Source organism: Saccoglossus kowalevskii, chromosome 5 (genome assembly GCF_978046115.1).
Source record: "Saccoglossus kowalevskii chromosome 5, keSacKowa6.1, whole genome shotgun sequence".
In the NCBI taxonomy this organism is placed as follows: Eukaryota; Metazoa; Hemichordata; class Enteropneusta; family Harrimaniidae; genus Saccoglossus; species Saccoglossus kowalevskii.
The window spans coordinates 37377303-37391650 of record NC_140645.1 but is presented as its reverse complement, the minus strand read 5'-3'; the positions used below and the strand labels follow the sequence as shown (position 1 = coordinate 37391650).

General features: G+C 42.5%; 1 protein-coding gene across 1 annotated transcript in view; it reads left to right on the top strand.

Moving 5' to 3' along the window:
• The window catches only part of LOC102804733 (uncharacterized), an 84111-nt gene that overhangs the window by 17392 nt on the left and 52371 nt on the right, over positions 1-14348 (top strand). The window contains exons 6-7 of the mRNA XM_085498986.1: positions 4501-4585; positions 4712-4794. Of these exons, the coding sequence (XP_085355112.1) occupies positions 4501-4585; positions 4712-4794 (168 nt within the window). The remainder of the gene's footprint in view (positions 1-4500; positions 4586-4711; positions 4795-14348) is intronic.

Genomic DNA, 14348 nt, shown 5'->3' with positions numbered 1-14348 from the left:
TACAGCCTGTAACATAACCATGGAAGAATAAGCACCAAGAGCTGACAGGATCAACATCTTTGGGATCATGTACAGCCTGTAACATAACCATGGAGGAATAAACACCACAAGCCGACAGGATCAGCATCTTTGGGATCATGTACAGCCTGTAACATAACCATTGACAAATAAGCACCAAGAGCAGACAGGACCAACATTTTTGGGATCATGTACAACTGTAACATAACCATGGAGGAATAAACACCAAGAGCTGACAGGACCAACATCTTTGGGATCATGTACGGCCTGTAACATAACCATGGAAGAATAAGTGTCTAGAGCTGACAGGACCAACATCTTTGGGATAATGTACAGCCTGTAACATAACCATGGAAGAATAAGCACCAAGAGCTGACAGGACCAACTTCTTTGGGATCATGTACAACTGTAACATAACCATTGAAAAATAAGTTCCTAGAGCTGACAGGACCAACATCTTTGGAATAATGTCCAGCCTGTAACATAACCATGGGAGAATAAACTCCAAGAGCTGACAGGACCAACATCTTTGGGATAATGTACAGCCTGTAACATAACCATCAAAGAATAAGCACCAAGAACTGACAGGACCAACATCTTTGGGATCATGTACAACTGTAACATAACCATGGAGGAATAAACACCAAGAGCTGACAGGACCAACATCTTTGGGATCATGTACAACTGTAACATAACCATTGAAAAAATAAGTTCCTAGAGCTGACAGGTCCAACATCTTTAGGATCATATACAGCCTGTAACATAACCATGGAAGAATAAGCACCAAGAGCTGACAGGATCAACATCTTTGGGATCATGTACAGCCTGTAACATAACCATGGAGGAATAAACACCACAAGCCGACAGGATCAGCATCTTTGGGATCATGTACAGCCTGTAACATAACCATTGACAAATAAGTTCCTAGAGCTGACAGGACCAACATCTTTGGGAATATGTACAGCCTGTAACATAACCATGGAGGAATAAATGCTAAGAGCTGACAGGACCAACATCTTTGGGATTATGTACAGCCTGTAACATAACCATCGAAGAATAAGCACCAAGAGCTGACAGGATCAACATCTTTGGGATCATGTACAGTCTGTAACATAACCATTGAAAAATAAGCACCAAGAGCAGACAGGACCAACATTTTTGGGATCATGTACAACTGTAACATAACCATGGAGGAATAAACACCAAGAGCTGACAGGACCAACATCTTTGGGATCATGTACGGCCTGTAACATAACCATGGAAGAATAAGTGTCTAGAGCTGACAGGACCAACATCTTTGGGATAATGTACAGCCTGTAACATAACCATGGAAGAATAAGCACCAAGAGCTGACAGGACCAACTTCTTTGGGATCATGTACAACTGTAACATAACCATTGAAAAATAAGTTCCTAGAGCTGACAGGACCAACATCTTTGGAATAATGTCCAGCCTGTAACACAACCATGGAAGAATAAGCACCAAGAGCTGAAAGGACCAACATCTTTGGGATAATGTACAGCCTGTAACATAACCATGGAAGAATAAACTCCAAGAGCTGACAGGACCAACATCTTTGGGATAATGTACAGCCTGTAACATAACCATCAAAGAATAAGCACCAAGAACTGACAGGACCAACATCTTTGGGATCATGTACAACTGTAACATAACCATGGAGGAATAAACACCAAGAGCTGACAGGACCAACATCTTTGGGATCATGTACAACTGTAACATAACCATTGAAAAAATAAGTTCCTAGAGCTGACAGGTCCAACATCTTTGGGATCATATACAGCCTGTAACATAACCATGGAAGAATAAGCACCAAGAGCTGACAGGACCAACATCTTTGGGATAATGTACAGCCTGTAACATAACCATGGAGGAATAAACACCACAAGCTGACAGGATCAACATCTTTGGGATCATGTACAACTGTAACATAACCATGGAGGAATAAATGCTACAAGCTGTCAGGACCAACATCTTTGGGATCATGTACAGCCTGTAACATAACCATTGACAAATAAGTTCCTAGAGCTGACAGGACCAACATCTTTGGGATTATGTACAGCCTGTAACATAACCATGGAGGAATAAGCACCAAGAGCTGACAGGATCAACATCTTTGGGATCATGTACAGTCTGTAACATAACCATTGAAAAATAAGCACCAAGAGCTGACAGGACCAGCATTTTTGGGATCATGTACAACTGTAACATAACCATGGAGGAATAAGCACCAAGAGCTGACAGGACCAACGTCTTTGGGATCATGTACAACTGTAACGTAACCATGGAGGAATAAACTCCAAGAGCTGACAGGACCAACATCTTTGGGATCATGTACGGCCTGTAACATAACCTTGGAAGAATAAGTGTCTAGAGCTGACAGGACCAACATCTTTGGGATAATGTACAGCCTGTAACATAACCATGGAAGAATAAGCACCAAGAGCTGACAGGACCAACATCTTTGGGATAATGTACAGCCTGTAACATAACCATAGAAGAATAAGCACCAAGAGCTGACAGGACCAACATCTTTGGGATAATGTACAGCCTGTAACATAACCATGGAGGAATAAATGCTAAGAGCTGACAGAACCAACATCTTTGGGATCATATACAGCCTGTAACATAACCATGGAAGAATAAGCACCAAGAGCTGACAGGACCAACATCTTTGGGATAATGTACAGCCTGTAACATAACCATGGAGGAATAAACACCACAAGCTGACAGGATCAACATCTTTGGGATCATGTACAACTGTAACATAACCATGGAGGAATAAATGCTACAAGCTGTCAGGACCAACATCTTTGGGATCATGTACAGCCTGTAACATAACCATTGACAAATAAGTTCCTAGAGCTGACAGGACCAACATCTTTGGGATTATGTACAGCCTGTAACATAACCATGGAGGAATAAGCACCAAGAGCTGACAGGATCAACATCTTTGGGATCATGTACAGTCTGTAACATAACCATTGAAAAATAAGCACCAAGAGCTGACAGGACCAGCATTTTTGGGATCATGTACAACTGTAACATAACCATGGAGGAATAAGCACCAAGAGCTGACAGGACCAACGTCTTTGGGATCATGTACAACTGTAACGTAACCATGGAGGAATAAACTCCAAGAGCTGACAGGACCAACATCTTTGGGATCATATACGGCCTGTAACATAACCATGGAAGAATAAGTGTCTAGAGCTGACAGGACCAACATCTTTGGGATAATGTACAGCCTGTAACATAACCATGGAAGAATAAGCACCAAGAGCTGACAGGACCAACATCTTTGGGATAATGTACAGCCTGTAACATAACCATAGAAGAATAAGCACCAAGAGCTGACAGGACCAACATCTTTGGGATAATGTACAGCCTGTAACATAACCATGGAGGAATAAATGCTAAGAGCTGACAGAACCAACATCTTTGGGATTATGTACAGCCTGTAACATAACCATCGAAGAATAAGCACCAAGAGCTGACAGGATCAACATCTTTGGGATCATGTACAGTCTGTAACATAACCATTGAAAAATAAGCACCAAGAGCTGACAGGACCAACATTTTTGGGATCATGTACGGCCTGTAACATAACCATGGAAGAATAAGTGTCTAGAGCTGACAGGACCAACATCTTTGGGATAATGTACAGCCTGTAACATAACCATGGAAGAATAAGCACCAAGAGCTGACAGGACCAACTTCTTTGGGATCATGTACAACTGTAACATAACCATTGAAAAATAAGTTCCTAGAGCTGACAGGACCAACATCTTTGGGATAATGTACAGCCTGTAACATAACCATCAAAGAATAAGCACCAAGAGCTGACAGGACCAACATCTTTGGGATCATGTACAACTGTAACATAACCATGGAGGAATAAACTCCAAGAACTGACAGGACCAACATCTTTGGGATAATGTACAGCCTGTAACATAACCATGGAAGAATAAACACCAAGAGCTGACAGGATCACCAACAAAGGCTTTTCATTTCTCTTTAGAATTTGATGCTTAAACTGAGATTAGTTTTACATTTATTTAACAAGTACACCAAACAACAAAAGGTATTACATATGGTCAGGGAAGAGATTCACAGTAGTGGTATCTTAGTGGTCATATTTTTCACAGGGTATGGGGGTCTTGGGCTACTTGATATTCCTCACGCCCCCCCATACATGCTCTGACAATAAAGTAATTTTATTTATACCACTCATGTGACCTATCGTCATGCCTATGTCAAATGTTACACTTGTATGTATCGAATTAATCATGACCAAATGATAAAGCATACAATACATGTTTTGTATCTGTGTGAATTAAAAAAAATGTATTCTTCACTGTATAAGTATTTAATCACATCTCATAGTCAAAAACTACAGTTGTAAACTCACTCTAATCCATGTGATTCATTTTACTAAAAGTTATTTTTTGTTTTTGTGAATAGCAATTCACATTGTAGCACTTTGTACTTTAGTAAACAGAAGAGAAGTCCAGATGACAACTCGGCAGCATTAGAAACTGCATGTGGGGTAAGTAATTAGTTTGTAAAAATGGTGTAAATAGACACATAGCTCATCAGAGGTCAAGTTACACTACTAAATGGTAGGTTTTTCATTGGCACAAATGAGTGATTTTTGTTATGTATTATTTTACAGAAAAATGTTCGTGAGTCATGTAAAGCTATTGCGTCTTTCCGACATCAACTGCTAAAAGGCCAGTTCACTGAGAGTCATATTCTGTAAGTACATACCAATAACTGTTATTCCGCAATCCTCTTCTCAGTTCATTATCTCCTGGATCATATGCCTTATCCACAAATCCAGTGATCCAGTTTCTGAACTAAATGTCCTACCAGTGGATCCAGTGGTCTAGTCTCTGAACTAAATGTCCTACCTGTGAATCCAGTGGTCTAGTCTCTGAACTAAATGTTCTACATGTGGATCCAGTGGTCTAGTCTCTGAACTAAATGTTCTACATGTGGATCCAGTGGTCTAGTCTCTGAACTAAATGTCCTATCTGCAGATCCAGTATTCCAGTCTCTGAGCTAAATGTCCTACCTGTTGATCCAGTGGTTTAGTCTCTGAACTAAATGTCCTACCTGTGAATCCAGTGGTCTAGTCTCTGAACTAAATGTTCTACATGTGGATCCAGTGGTCTAGTCTCTGAACTAAATGTCCTATCTGCAGATCCAGTGGTCCAGTCTCTGAGCTAAATGTCCTACCTGTGGATCCAGTGGTCTAGTCTCTGAACTAAATGTCCTACCTGTGAATCCAGTGGTCTAGTCTCTGAACTAAATGTCCTACTGTGAATCCAGTGGTCTAGTCTCTGAACTAAATGTCCTATCTGTGAATCCAGTGGTCTAGTCTCTGAACTAACTGTTCTACATGTGGATCCAGTGGTCTAGTCTCTGAACTAAATGTCCTATCTGCAGATCCAGTGGTCCAGTCTCTGAGCTAAATGTCCTACCTGTGGATCCAGTGGTCTAGTCTCTGAACTAAATGTCCTACCTGTGAATCCAGTGGTCTAGTCTCTGAACTAAATGTCCTACATGTGGATCGAGTGGTCTAGTCTCTGAAATAAATGAACTAAATGTTCTACATGTGGATCCGGTGGTCTAGTCTCTGAACTAAATGTCCTATCTGCAGATCCAGTGGTCCAGTCTCTGAGCTAAATGTCCTACCTGTGGATCCAGTGGTCTAGTCTCTGAACTAAATGTCCTACCTGTGAATCCAGTGGTCTAGTCTCTGAACTAAATGTCCAACCTGTGGATCCAGTGGTTCAGTCTCTGAGCTAAATGTCCTACCTGTGGATCCAGTGGTCTAGTCTCTGAACTAAATGTCCTACCTGTGAATCCAGTGATCTAGTCTCTGAACTAAATGTTCTACCTGTGAATCCAGTGGTCTAGTCTCTGAACTAAATGTCCTACCTGTGAATCCAGTGGTTTAGTCTCTGAACTAAATGTCCTACCTGTGAATCCAGTGGTCTAGTCTCTGAACTAAATGTTCTACCTGTGAATCCAGTGGTCTAGTTTCTGAACTAAATGTCCTACCTGTGAATCCAGTGGTTTAGTTTCTGAACTAAATGTCCTACCTGTGAATCCAGTGGTCTAGTCTCTGAACTAAATGTCCTACATGTGAATCCAGTGGTCTAGTCTCTGAACTAAATGTTCTACATGTGGTTCCAGTGGTCTAGTCTCTGAACTAAATGTCCTACCTGTCAATCCAGTGGTCTAGTCTCTGAACTAAATGTCCTACCTGTGAATCCAGTGGTTTAGTCTCTGAACTAAATGTCCTACCTGTGAATCCAGTGGTCTAGTCTCTGAACTAAATGTCCTACCTGTGAATCCAGTGGTCTAGTCTCTGAACTAAATGTCCTACCTGTGCATCCAGTGGTCTAGTCTCTGAACTAAATGTCCTACCTGTGAATCCAGTGGTTTAGTCTCTGAACTAAATGTCTTACCTGTGAATCCAGTGGTTTAGTCTCTGAACTAAATGTCCTACCTGTGAATCCAGTGGTCTAGTCTCTGAACTAAATGTTCTACATGTGGATCCAGTGGTCTAGTCTCTGAACTAAATGTCCTATCTGCAGATCCAGTGGTCCAGTCTCTGAGCTAAATGTCCTATCTGCAGATCCAGTGGTCCAGTCTCTGAGCTAAATGTCCTACCTGTGCATCCAATGGTCTAGTCTCTGAGCTAAATGTCCTACCTGTGGATCCAGTGGTCTAGTTACTGAACTAAATGTCCTACCTGTGAAACCAGTGGTCTAGTCTCTGAACTAAATGTTCTACATGTGGATCCAGTGGTCTAGTCTCTGAACTAAATGTCCTATTTGCAGATCCAGTGGTCCAGTCTCTGAACTAAATGTCCTACCTGTGAATCCAGTGGTCTAGTCTCTGAACTAAATGTCCTACATGTGGATCCAGTGATCTAGTCTCTGAAATAAATGGTCTATATGTGGATTTGGTGGTCTAGTCTCTGAACTAAGTGTCCTACCTGTTGATCCAGTGATCCAGTCTCTGAACTAAATGTCCTACCTGTGGATCCAGTGGTCTAGTCTCTGAACTAAATGTCCTACCTGTGAATCCAGTGGTCTAGTCTCTGAACTAAATGTCCTACATGTGGATCCAGTGGTCTATTCTCTGAAATAAATGGTCTATATGTGGATTTGGTGGTCTAGTCTCTGAACTAAGTGTCCTACCTGTTGATCCAGTGATCCAGTCTCTGAACTAAATGTCCTACCTGTGGATCCAGTGGTCTAGTCTCTGAACTAAATGTCCTACCTGTGAATCCAGTGGTCTAGTCTCTGAACTAAATGTCCTACCTGTGAATCCAGTGGTTTAGTTTCTGAACTAAATGTCCTACCTGTGAATCCAGTGGTCTAGTCTCTGAACTAAATGTCCTACATGTGAATCCAGTGGTCTAGTCTCTGAACTAAATGTTCTACATGTGGTTCCAGTGGTCTAGTCTCTGAACTAAATGTCCTACCTGTCAATCCAGTGGTCTAGTCTCTGAACTAAATGTCCTACCTGTGAATCCAGTGGTTTAGTCTCTGAACTAAATGTCCTACCTGTGAATCCAGTGGTCTAGTCTCTGAACTAAATGTCCTACCTGTGAATCCAGTGGTCTAGTCTCTGAACTAAATGTCCTACCTGTGCATCCAGTGGTCTAGTCTCTGAACTAAATGTCCTACCTGTGAATCCAGTGGTTTAGTCTCTGAACTAAATGTCCTACCTGTGAATCCAGTGGTCTAGTCTCTGAACTAAATGTTCTACATGTGGATCCAGTGGTCTAGTCTCTGAACTAAATGTCCTATCTGCAGATCCAGTGGTCCAGTCTCTGAGCTAAATGTCCTATCTGCAGATCCAGTGGTCCAGTCTCTGAGCTAAATGTCCTACCTGTGCATCCAATGGTCTAGTCTCTGAGCTAAATGTCCTACCTGTGGATCCAGTGGTCTAGTTACTGAACTAAATGTCCTATCTGCAGATCCAGTGGTCCAGTCTCTGAACTAAATGTCCTACCTGTGAATCCAGTGGTCTAGTCTCTGAACTAAATGTCCTACATGTGGATCCAGTGATCTAGTCTCTGAAATAAATGGTCTATATGTGGATTTGGTGGTCTAGTCTCTGAACTAAGTGTCCTACCTGTTGATCCAGTGATCCAGTCTCTGAACTAAATGTCCTACCTGTGGATCCAGTGGTCTAGTCTCTGAACTAAATGTCCTACCTGTGAATCCAGTGGTCTAGTCTCTGAACTAAATGTCCTACATGTGGATCCAGTGGTCTAGTCTCTGAAATAAATGGTCTATATGTGGATTTGGTGGTCTAGTCTCTGAACTAAGTGTCCTACCTGTTGATCCAGTGATCCAGTCTCTGAACTAAATGTCCTACCTGTGGATCCAGTGGTCTAGTCTCTGAACTAAATGTCCTACCTGTGAATCCAGTGGTCTAGTCTCTGAACTAAATGTCCTACCTGTGAATCCAGTGGTCTAGTCCCTGAACTAAATGTTCTACATGTGGATCCAGTGGTCTAGTTACTGAACTAAATGTCCTACCTGTGAAACCAGTGGTCTAGTCTCTGAACTAAATGTTCTACATGTGGATCCAGTGGTCTAGTCTCTGAACTAAATGTCCTATCTGCAGATCCAGTGGTCCAGTCTCTGAACTAAATGTCCTACCTGTGAATCCAGTGGTCTAGTCTCTGAACTAAATGTCCTACATGTGGATCCAGTGGTCTAGTCTCTGAAATAAATGGTCTATATGTGGATTTGGTGGTCTAGTCTCTGAACTAAGTGTCCTACCTGTTGATCCAGTGATCCAGTCTCTGAACTAAATGTCCTACCTGTGGATCCAGTGGTCTAGTCTCTGAACTAAATGTCCTACCTGTGAATCCAGTGGTCTAGTCTCTGAACTAAATGTCCTACATGTGGATCCAGTGGTCTAGTCTCTGAAATAAATGGTCTATATGTGGATTTGGTGGTCTAGTCTCTGAACTAAGTGTCCTACCTGTTGATCCAGTGATCCAGTCTCTGAACTAAATGTCCTACCTGTGGATCCAGTGGTCTAGTCTCTGAACTAAATGTCCTACCTGTGAATCCAGTGGTCTAGTCTCTGAACTAAATGTCCTACCTGTGAATCCAGTGGTCTAGTCCCTGAACTAAATGTTCTACATGTGGATCCAGTGGTCTAGTCTCTGAACTAAATGTCCTATCTGCAGATCCAGTGGTCTAGTCTCTGAGCTAAATGTCCTACCTGTGGATCCAGTGGTCTAGTCTCTGAACTAAATGTCCTACCTGTGGATCCAGTGGTTCAGTCTCTGAGCTAAATGTCTTACTTGTGGATCCAGTGGTCTAGTCTCTGAACTAAATGTCCTACCTGTGGATCCAGTGGTCTAGTCTCTGAACTAAATGTCCTACCTGTGAATCCAGTGGTCTAGTCGCTGAACTAAATGTCCTACCTGTGAATGCAGTGGTTTAGTTTCTGAACTAAATGTCCTACCTGTGAATCCAGTGGTCTAGTCTCTGAACTAAATGTCCTACATGTGGATCCAGTGGTCTAGTCTCTGAAATAAATGAACTAAATGTCCTACATGTGGATCCAGTGGTCTAATCTCTGAACTAAATGTCCTATCTGCAGATCCAGTGGTCTAGTCTCTGAACTAAATGTCCTACCTGTGGATCCAGTGGTTCAGTCTCTGAGCTAAATGTCTTACTTGTGGATCCAGTGGTCTAGTCTCTGAACTAAATGTCCTACCTGTGGATCCAGTGGTCCAGTCTCTGAACTAAATGTCCTACCTGTGAATCCAGTGGTCTAGTCGCTGAACTAAATGTCCTACCTGTGAATCCAGTGGTTTAGTCTCTGAACTAAATGTCCTACATGTGGATCCAGTGGTCTAGTCTCTGAAATAAATGAACTAAATGTCCTACATGTGGATCGAGTGGGCTAGTCTCTGAACTAAATGTCCTATCTGCAGATCCAGTGGTCCAGTCTCTGAGCTAAATGTCCTACCTGTGAATCCAGTGGTCTAGTCGCTGAACTAAATGTCCTACCTGTGAATCCAGTGGTCTAGTCTCTGAACTAAATGTCCTACATGTGGATCCAGTGGTCTAGTCTCTGAAATAAATGAACTAAATGTCCTACATGTGGATCGAGTGGTCTAGTCTCTGAACTAAATGTCCTATCTGCAGATCCAGTGGTCCAGTCTCTGAGCTAAATGTCCTACCTGTGGATCCAGTGGTCTAGTCTCTGAACTAAATGTCCTACCTGTGAATCCAGTGGTCTAGTCTCTGAACTAAATGTTCTACATGTGGATCCAGGGGTCTAGTCTCTGAACTAAATGTCCTATCTGCAGATCCAGTGGTCCAGTCTCTGAGCTAAATGTCCTACCTGTGGATCCAGTGGTTCAGTCTCTGAGCTAAATGTCCTACTTGTGGATCCAGTGGTCTAGTCTCTGAACTAAATGTTCTACCTGTGAATCCAGTGGTCTAGTCTCTGAACTAAATGTCCTACCTGTGGATCCAGTGGTCTAGTCTCTGAACTAAATGTTCTACATGTGGATCCAGTGGTCTAGTCTCTGAACTAAATGTCCTACCTGTGGATCCAGTGGTCTAGTCTCTGAACTAATGTCCTACCTGTGAATCCAGTGGTCTAGTCTCTGAACTAAATGTTCTACATGTGGATCCAGTGGTCTAGTCTCTGAACTAAATGTCCTATCTGCAGATCCAGTGGTCCAGTCTCTGAGCTAAATGTCCTACCTGTGGATCCAGTGGTCTAGTCTCTGAACTAAATGTCCTACCTGTGAATCCAGTGATCTAGTCTCTGAACTAAATGTTCTACCTGTGAATCCAGTGGTCTAGTCTCTGAACTAAATGTCCTACCTGTGAATCCAGTGGTTTAGTCTCTGAACTAAATGTTCTACCTGTGAATCAAGTGGTCTAGTCTCTGAACTAAATGTTCTACCTGTGAATCCAGTGGTCTAGTTTCTGAACTAAATGTCCTACCTGTGAATCCAGTGGTTTAGTTTCTGAACTAAATGTCTTACCTGTGAATCCAGTGGTCTAGTCTCTGAACTAAATGTCCTACCTGTGAATCCAGTGGTCTAGTCTCTGAACTAAATGTTCTACATGTGGATCCAGTGGTCTAGTCTCTGAACTAAATGTCCTACCTGTGAATCCAGTAGTCTAGTATCTGAACTAAATGTCCTACCTGTGAATCCAGTGGTTTAGTCTCTGAACTAAATGTCCTACCTGTGAATCCAGTGGTATAGTCTCTGAACTAAATGTCCTACCTGTGAATCCAGTTGTCTAGTCTCTGAACTAAATGTCCTACCTGTGAATCCAGTGGTTTAGTCTCTGAACTAAATGTCTTACCTGTGAATCCAGTGGTCTAGTCTCTGAACTAAATGTCCTACCTGTGAATCCAGTGGTTTAGTCTCTGAACTAAATGTCCTACCTGTGAATCCAGTGGTCTAGTCTCTGAACTAAATTTTCTACATGTGGATCCAGTGGTCTAGTCTCTGAACTAAATGTCCTATCTGCAGATCCAGTGGTCCAGTCTCTGTGCTAAATGTCCTACCTGTGGATCCAGTGGTCTAGTCTCTGAGCTAAATGTGCTACCTGTGGATCCAGTGGTCTAGTTACTGAACTAAATGTCCTACCTGTGAAACCAGTGGTCTAGTCTCTGAACTAAATGTTCTACATGTGGATCCAGTGGTCTAGTCTCTGAACTAAATGTCCTATCTGCAGATCCAGTGGTCCAGTCTCTGAGCTAAATGTCCTACCTGTGGATCCAGTGGTCTAGTCTCTGAACTAAATGTCCTACCTGTGAATCCAGTGGTCTAGTCTCTGAACTAAATGTCCTACATGTGGATCCAGTGGTCTAGTCTCTGAAATAAATGGCCTATATGTGGATTCGGTGGTCTAGTCTCTGAACTAAATGTCCTACATGTGGATCCAGTGGTCTAGTCTCTGAAATAAATGAACTAAATGTCCTACATGTGGATCGAGTGGTCTAGTCTCTGAACTAAATGTCCTATCTGCAGATCCAGTGGTCCAGTCTCTGAGCTAAATGTCCTACCTGTGAATCCAGTGGTCTAGTCGCTGAACTAAATGTCCTACCTGTGAATCCAGTGGTCTAGTCTCTGAACTAAATGTCCTACATGTGGATCGAGTGGTCTAGTCTCTGAAATAAATGAACTAAATGTCCTACATGTGGATCGAGTGGTCTAGTCTCTGAACTAAATGTCCTATCTGCAGATCCAGTGGTCCAGTCTCTGAGCTAAATGTCCTACCTGTGGATCCAGTGGTCTAGTCTCTGAACTAAATGTCCTACCTGTGAATCCAGTGGTCTAGTCTCTGAACTAAATGTTCTACATGTGGATCCAGTGGTCTAGTCTCTGAACTAAATGTCCTATCTGCAGATCCAGTGGGCCAGTCTCTGAGCTAAATGTCCTACCTGTGGATCCAGTGGTTCAGTCTCTGAGCTAAATGTCCTACTTGTGGATCCAGTGGTCTAGTCTCTGAACTAAATGTCCTACCTGTGAATCCAGTGGTCTAGTCTCTGAACTAAATGTCCTACCTGTGGATCCAGTGGTCTAGTCTCTGAACTAAATGTTCTACATGTGGATCCAGTGGTCTAGTCTCTGAACTAAATGTCCTACCTGTGGATCCAGTGGTCTAGTCTCTGAACTAATGTCCTACCTGTGAATCCAGTGGTCTAGTCTCTGAACTAAATGTTCTACATGTGAATCCAGTGGTCTAGTCTCTGAACTAAATGTCCTATCTGCAGATCCAGTGGTCCAGTCTCTGAGCTAAATGTCCTACCTGTGGATCCAGTGGTCTAGTCTCTGAACTAAATGTTCTACATGTGGATCCAGTGGTCTAGTCTCTGAACTAAATGTCCTACCTGTGGATCCAGTGGTCTAGTCTCTGAACTAATGTCCTACCTGTGAATCCAGTGGTCTAGTCTCTGAACTAAATGTTCTACATGTGAATCCAGTGGTCTAGTCTCTGAACTAAATGTCCTATCTGCAGATCCAGTGGTCCAGTCTCTGAGCTAAATGTCCTACCTGTGGATCCAGTGGTCTAGTCTCTGAACTAAATATCCTACCTGTGAATCCAGTGATCTAGTCTCTGAACTAAATGTTCTACCTGTGAATCCAGTGGTCCAGTCTCTGAACTAAATGTCCTACCTGTGAATCCAGTGGTTTAGTCTCTGAACTAAATGTCCTACCTGTGAATCAAGTGGTCTAGTCTCTGAACTAAATGTTCTACCTGTGAATCCAGTGGTCTAGTTTCTGAACTAAATGTCCTACCTGTGAATCCAGTGGTTTAGTTTCTGAACTAAATGTCCTACATGTGAATCCAGTGGTCTAGTCTCTGAACTAAATGTCCTACCTGTGAATCCAGTGGTCTAGTCTCTGAACTAAATGTTCTACATGTGGATCCAGTGGTCTAGTCTCTGAACTAAATGTCCTACCTGTGAATCCAGTGGTCTAGTATCTGAACTAAATGTCCTACCTGTGAATCCAGTGGTTTAGTCTCTGAACTAAATGTCCTACCTGTGAATCCAGTGGTTTAGTCTCTGAACTAAATGTCCTACCTGTGAATCCAGTGGTCTAGTCTCTGAACTAAATTTTCTACATGTGGATCCAGTGGTCTAGTCTCTGAACTAAATGTCCTACATGTGGATCCAGTGGTCTAGTCTCTGAACTAAATGTCCTATCTGCAGATCCAGTGGTCCAGTCTCTGTGCTAAATGTCCTACCTGTGAATCCAGTGGTCTAGTCTCTGAACTAAATTTTCTACATGTGGATCCAGTGGTCTAGTCTCTGAACTAAATGTCCTATCTGCAGATCCAGTGGTCCAGTCTCTGTGCTAAATGTCCTACCTGTGGATCCAGTGGTCTAGTCTCTGAGCTAAATGTGCTACCTGTGGATCCAGTGGTCTAGTTACTGAACTAAATGTCCTACCTGTGAAACCAGTGGTCTAGTCTCTGAACTAAATGTTCTACATGTGGATCCAGTGGTCTAGTCTCTGAACTAAATGTCCTATCTGCAGATCCAGTGGTCCAGTCTCTGAGCTAAATGTCCTACCTGTGGATCCAGTGGTCTAGTCTCTGAACTAAATGTCCTACCTGTGAATCCAGTGGTCTAGTCTCTGAACTAAATGTCCTACATGTGGATCCAGTGGTCTAGTCTCTGAAATAAATGGCCTATATGTGGATTCGGTGGTCTAGTCTCTGAACTAAGTGTCCTACCTGTTGATCCAGTGATCCAGTCTCTGAACTAAATGTCCTACC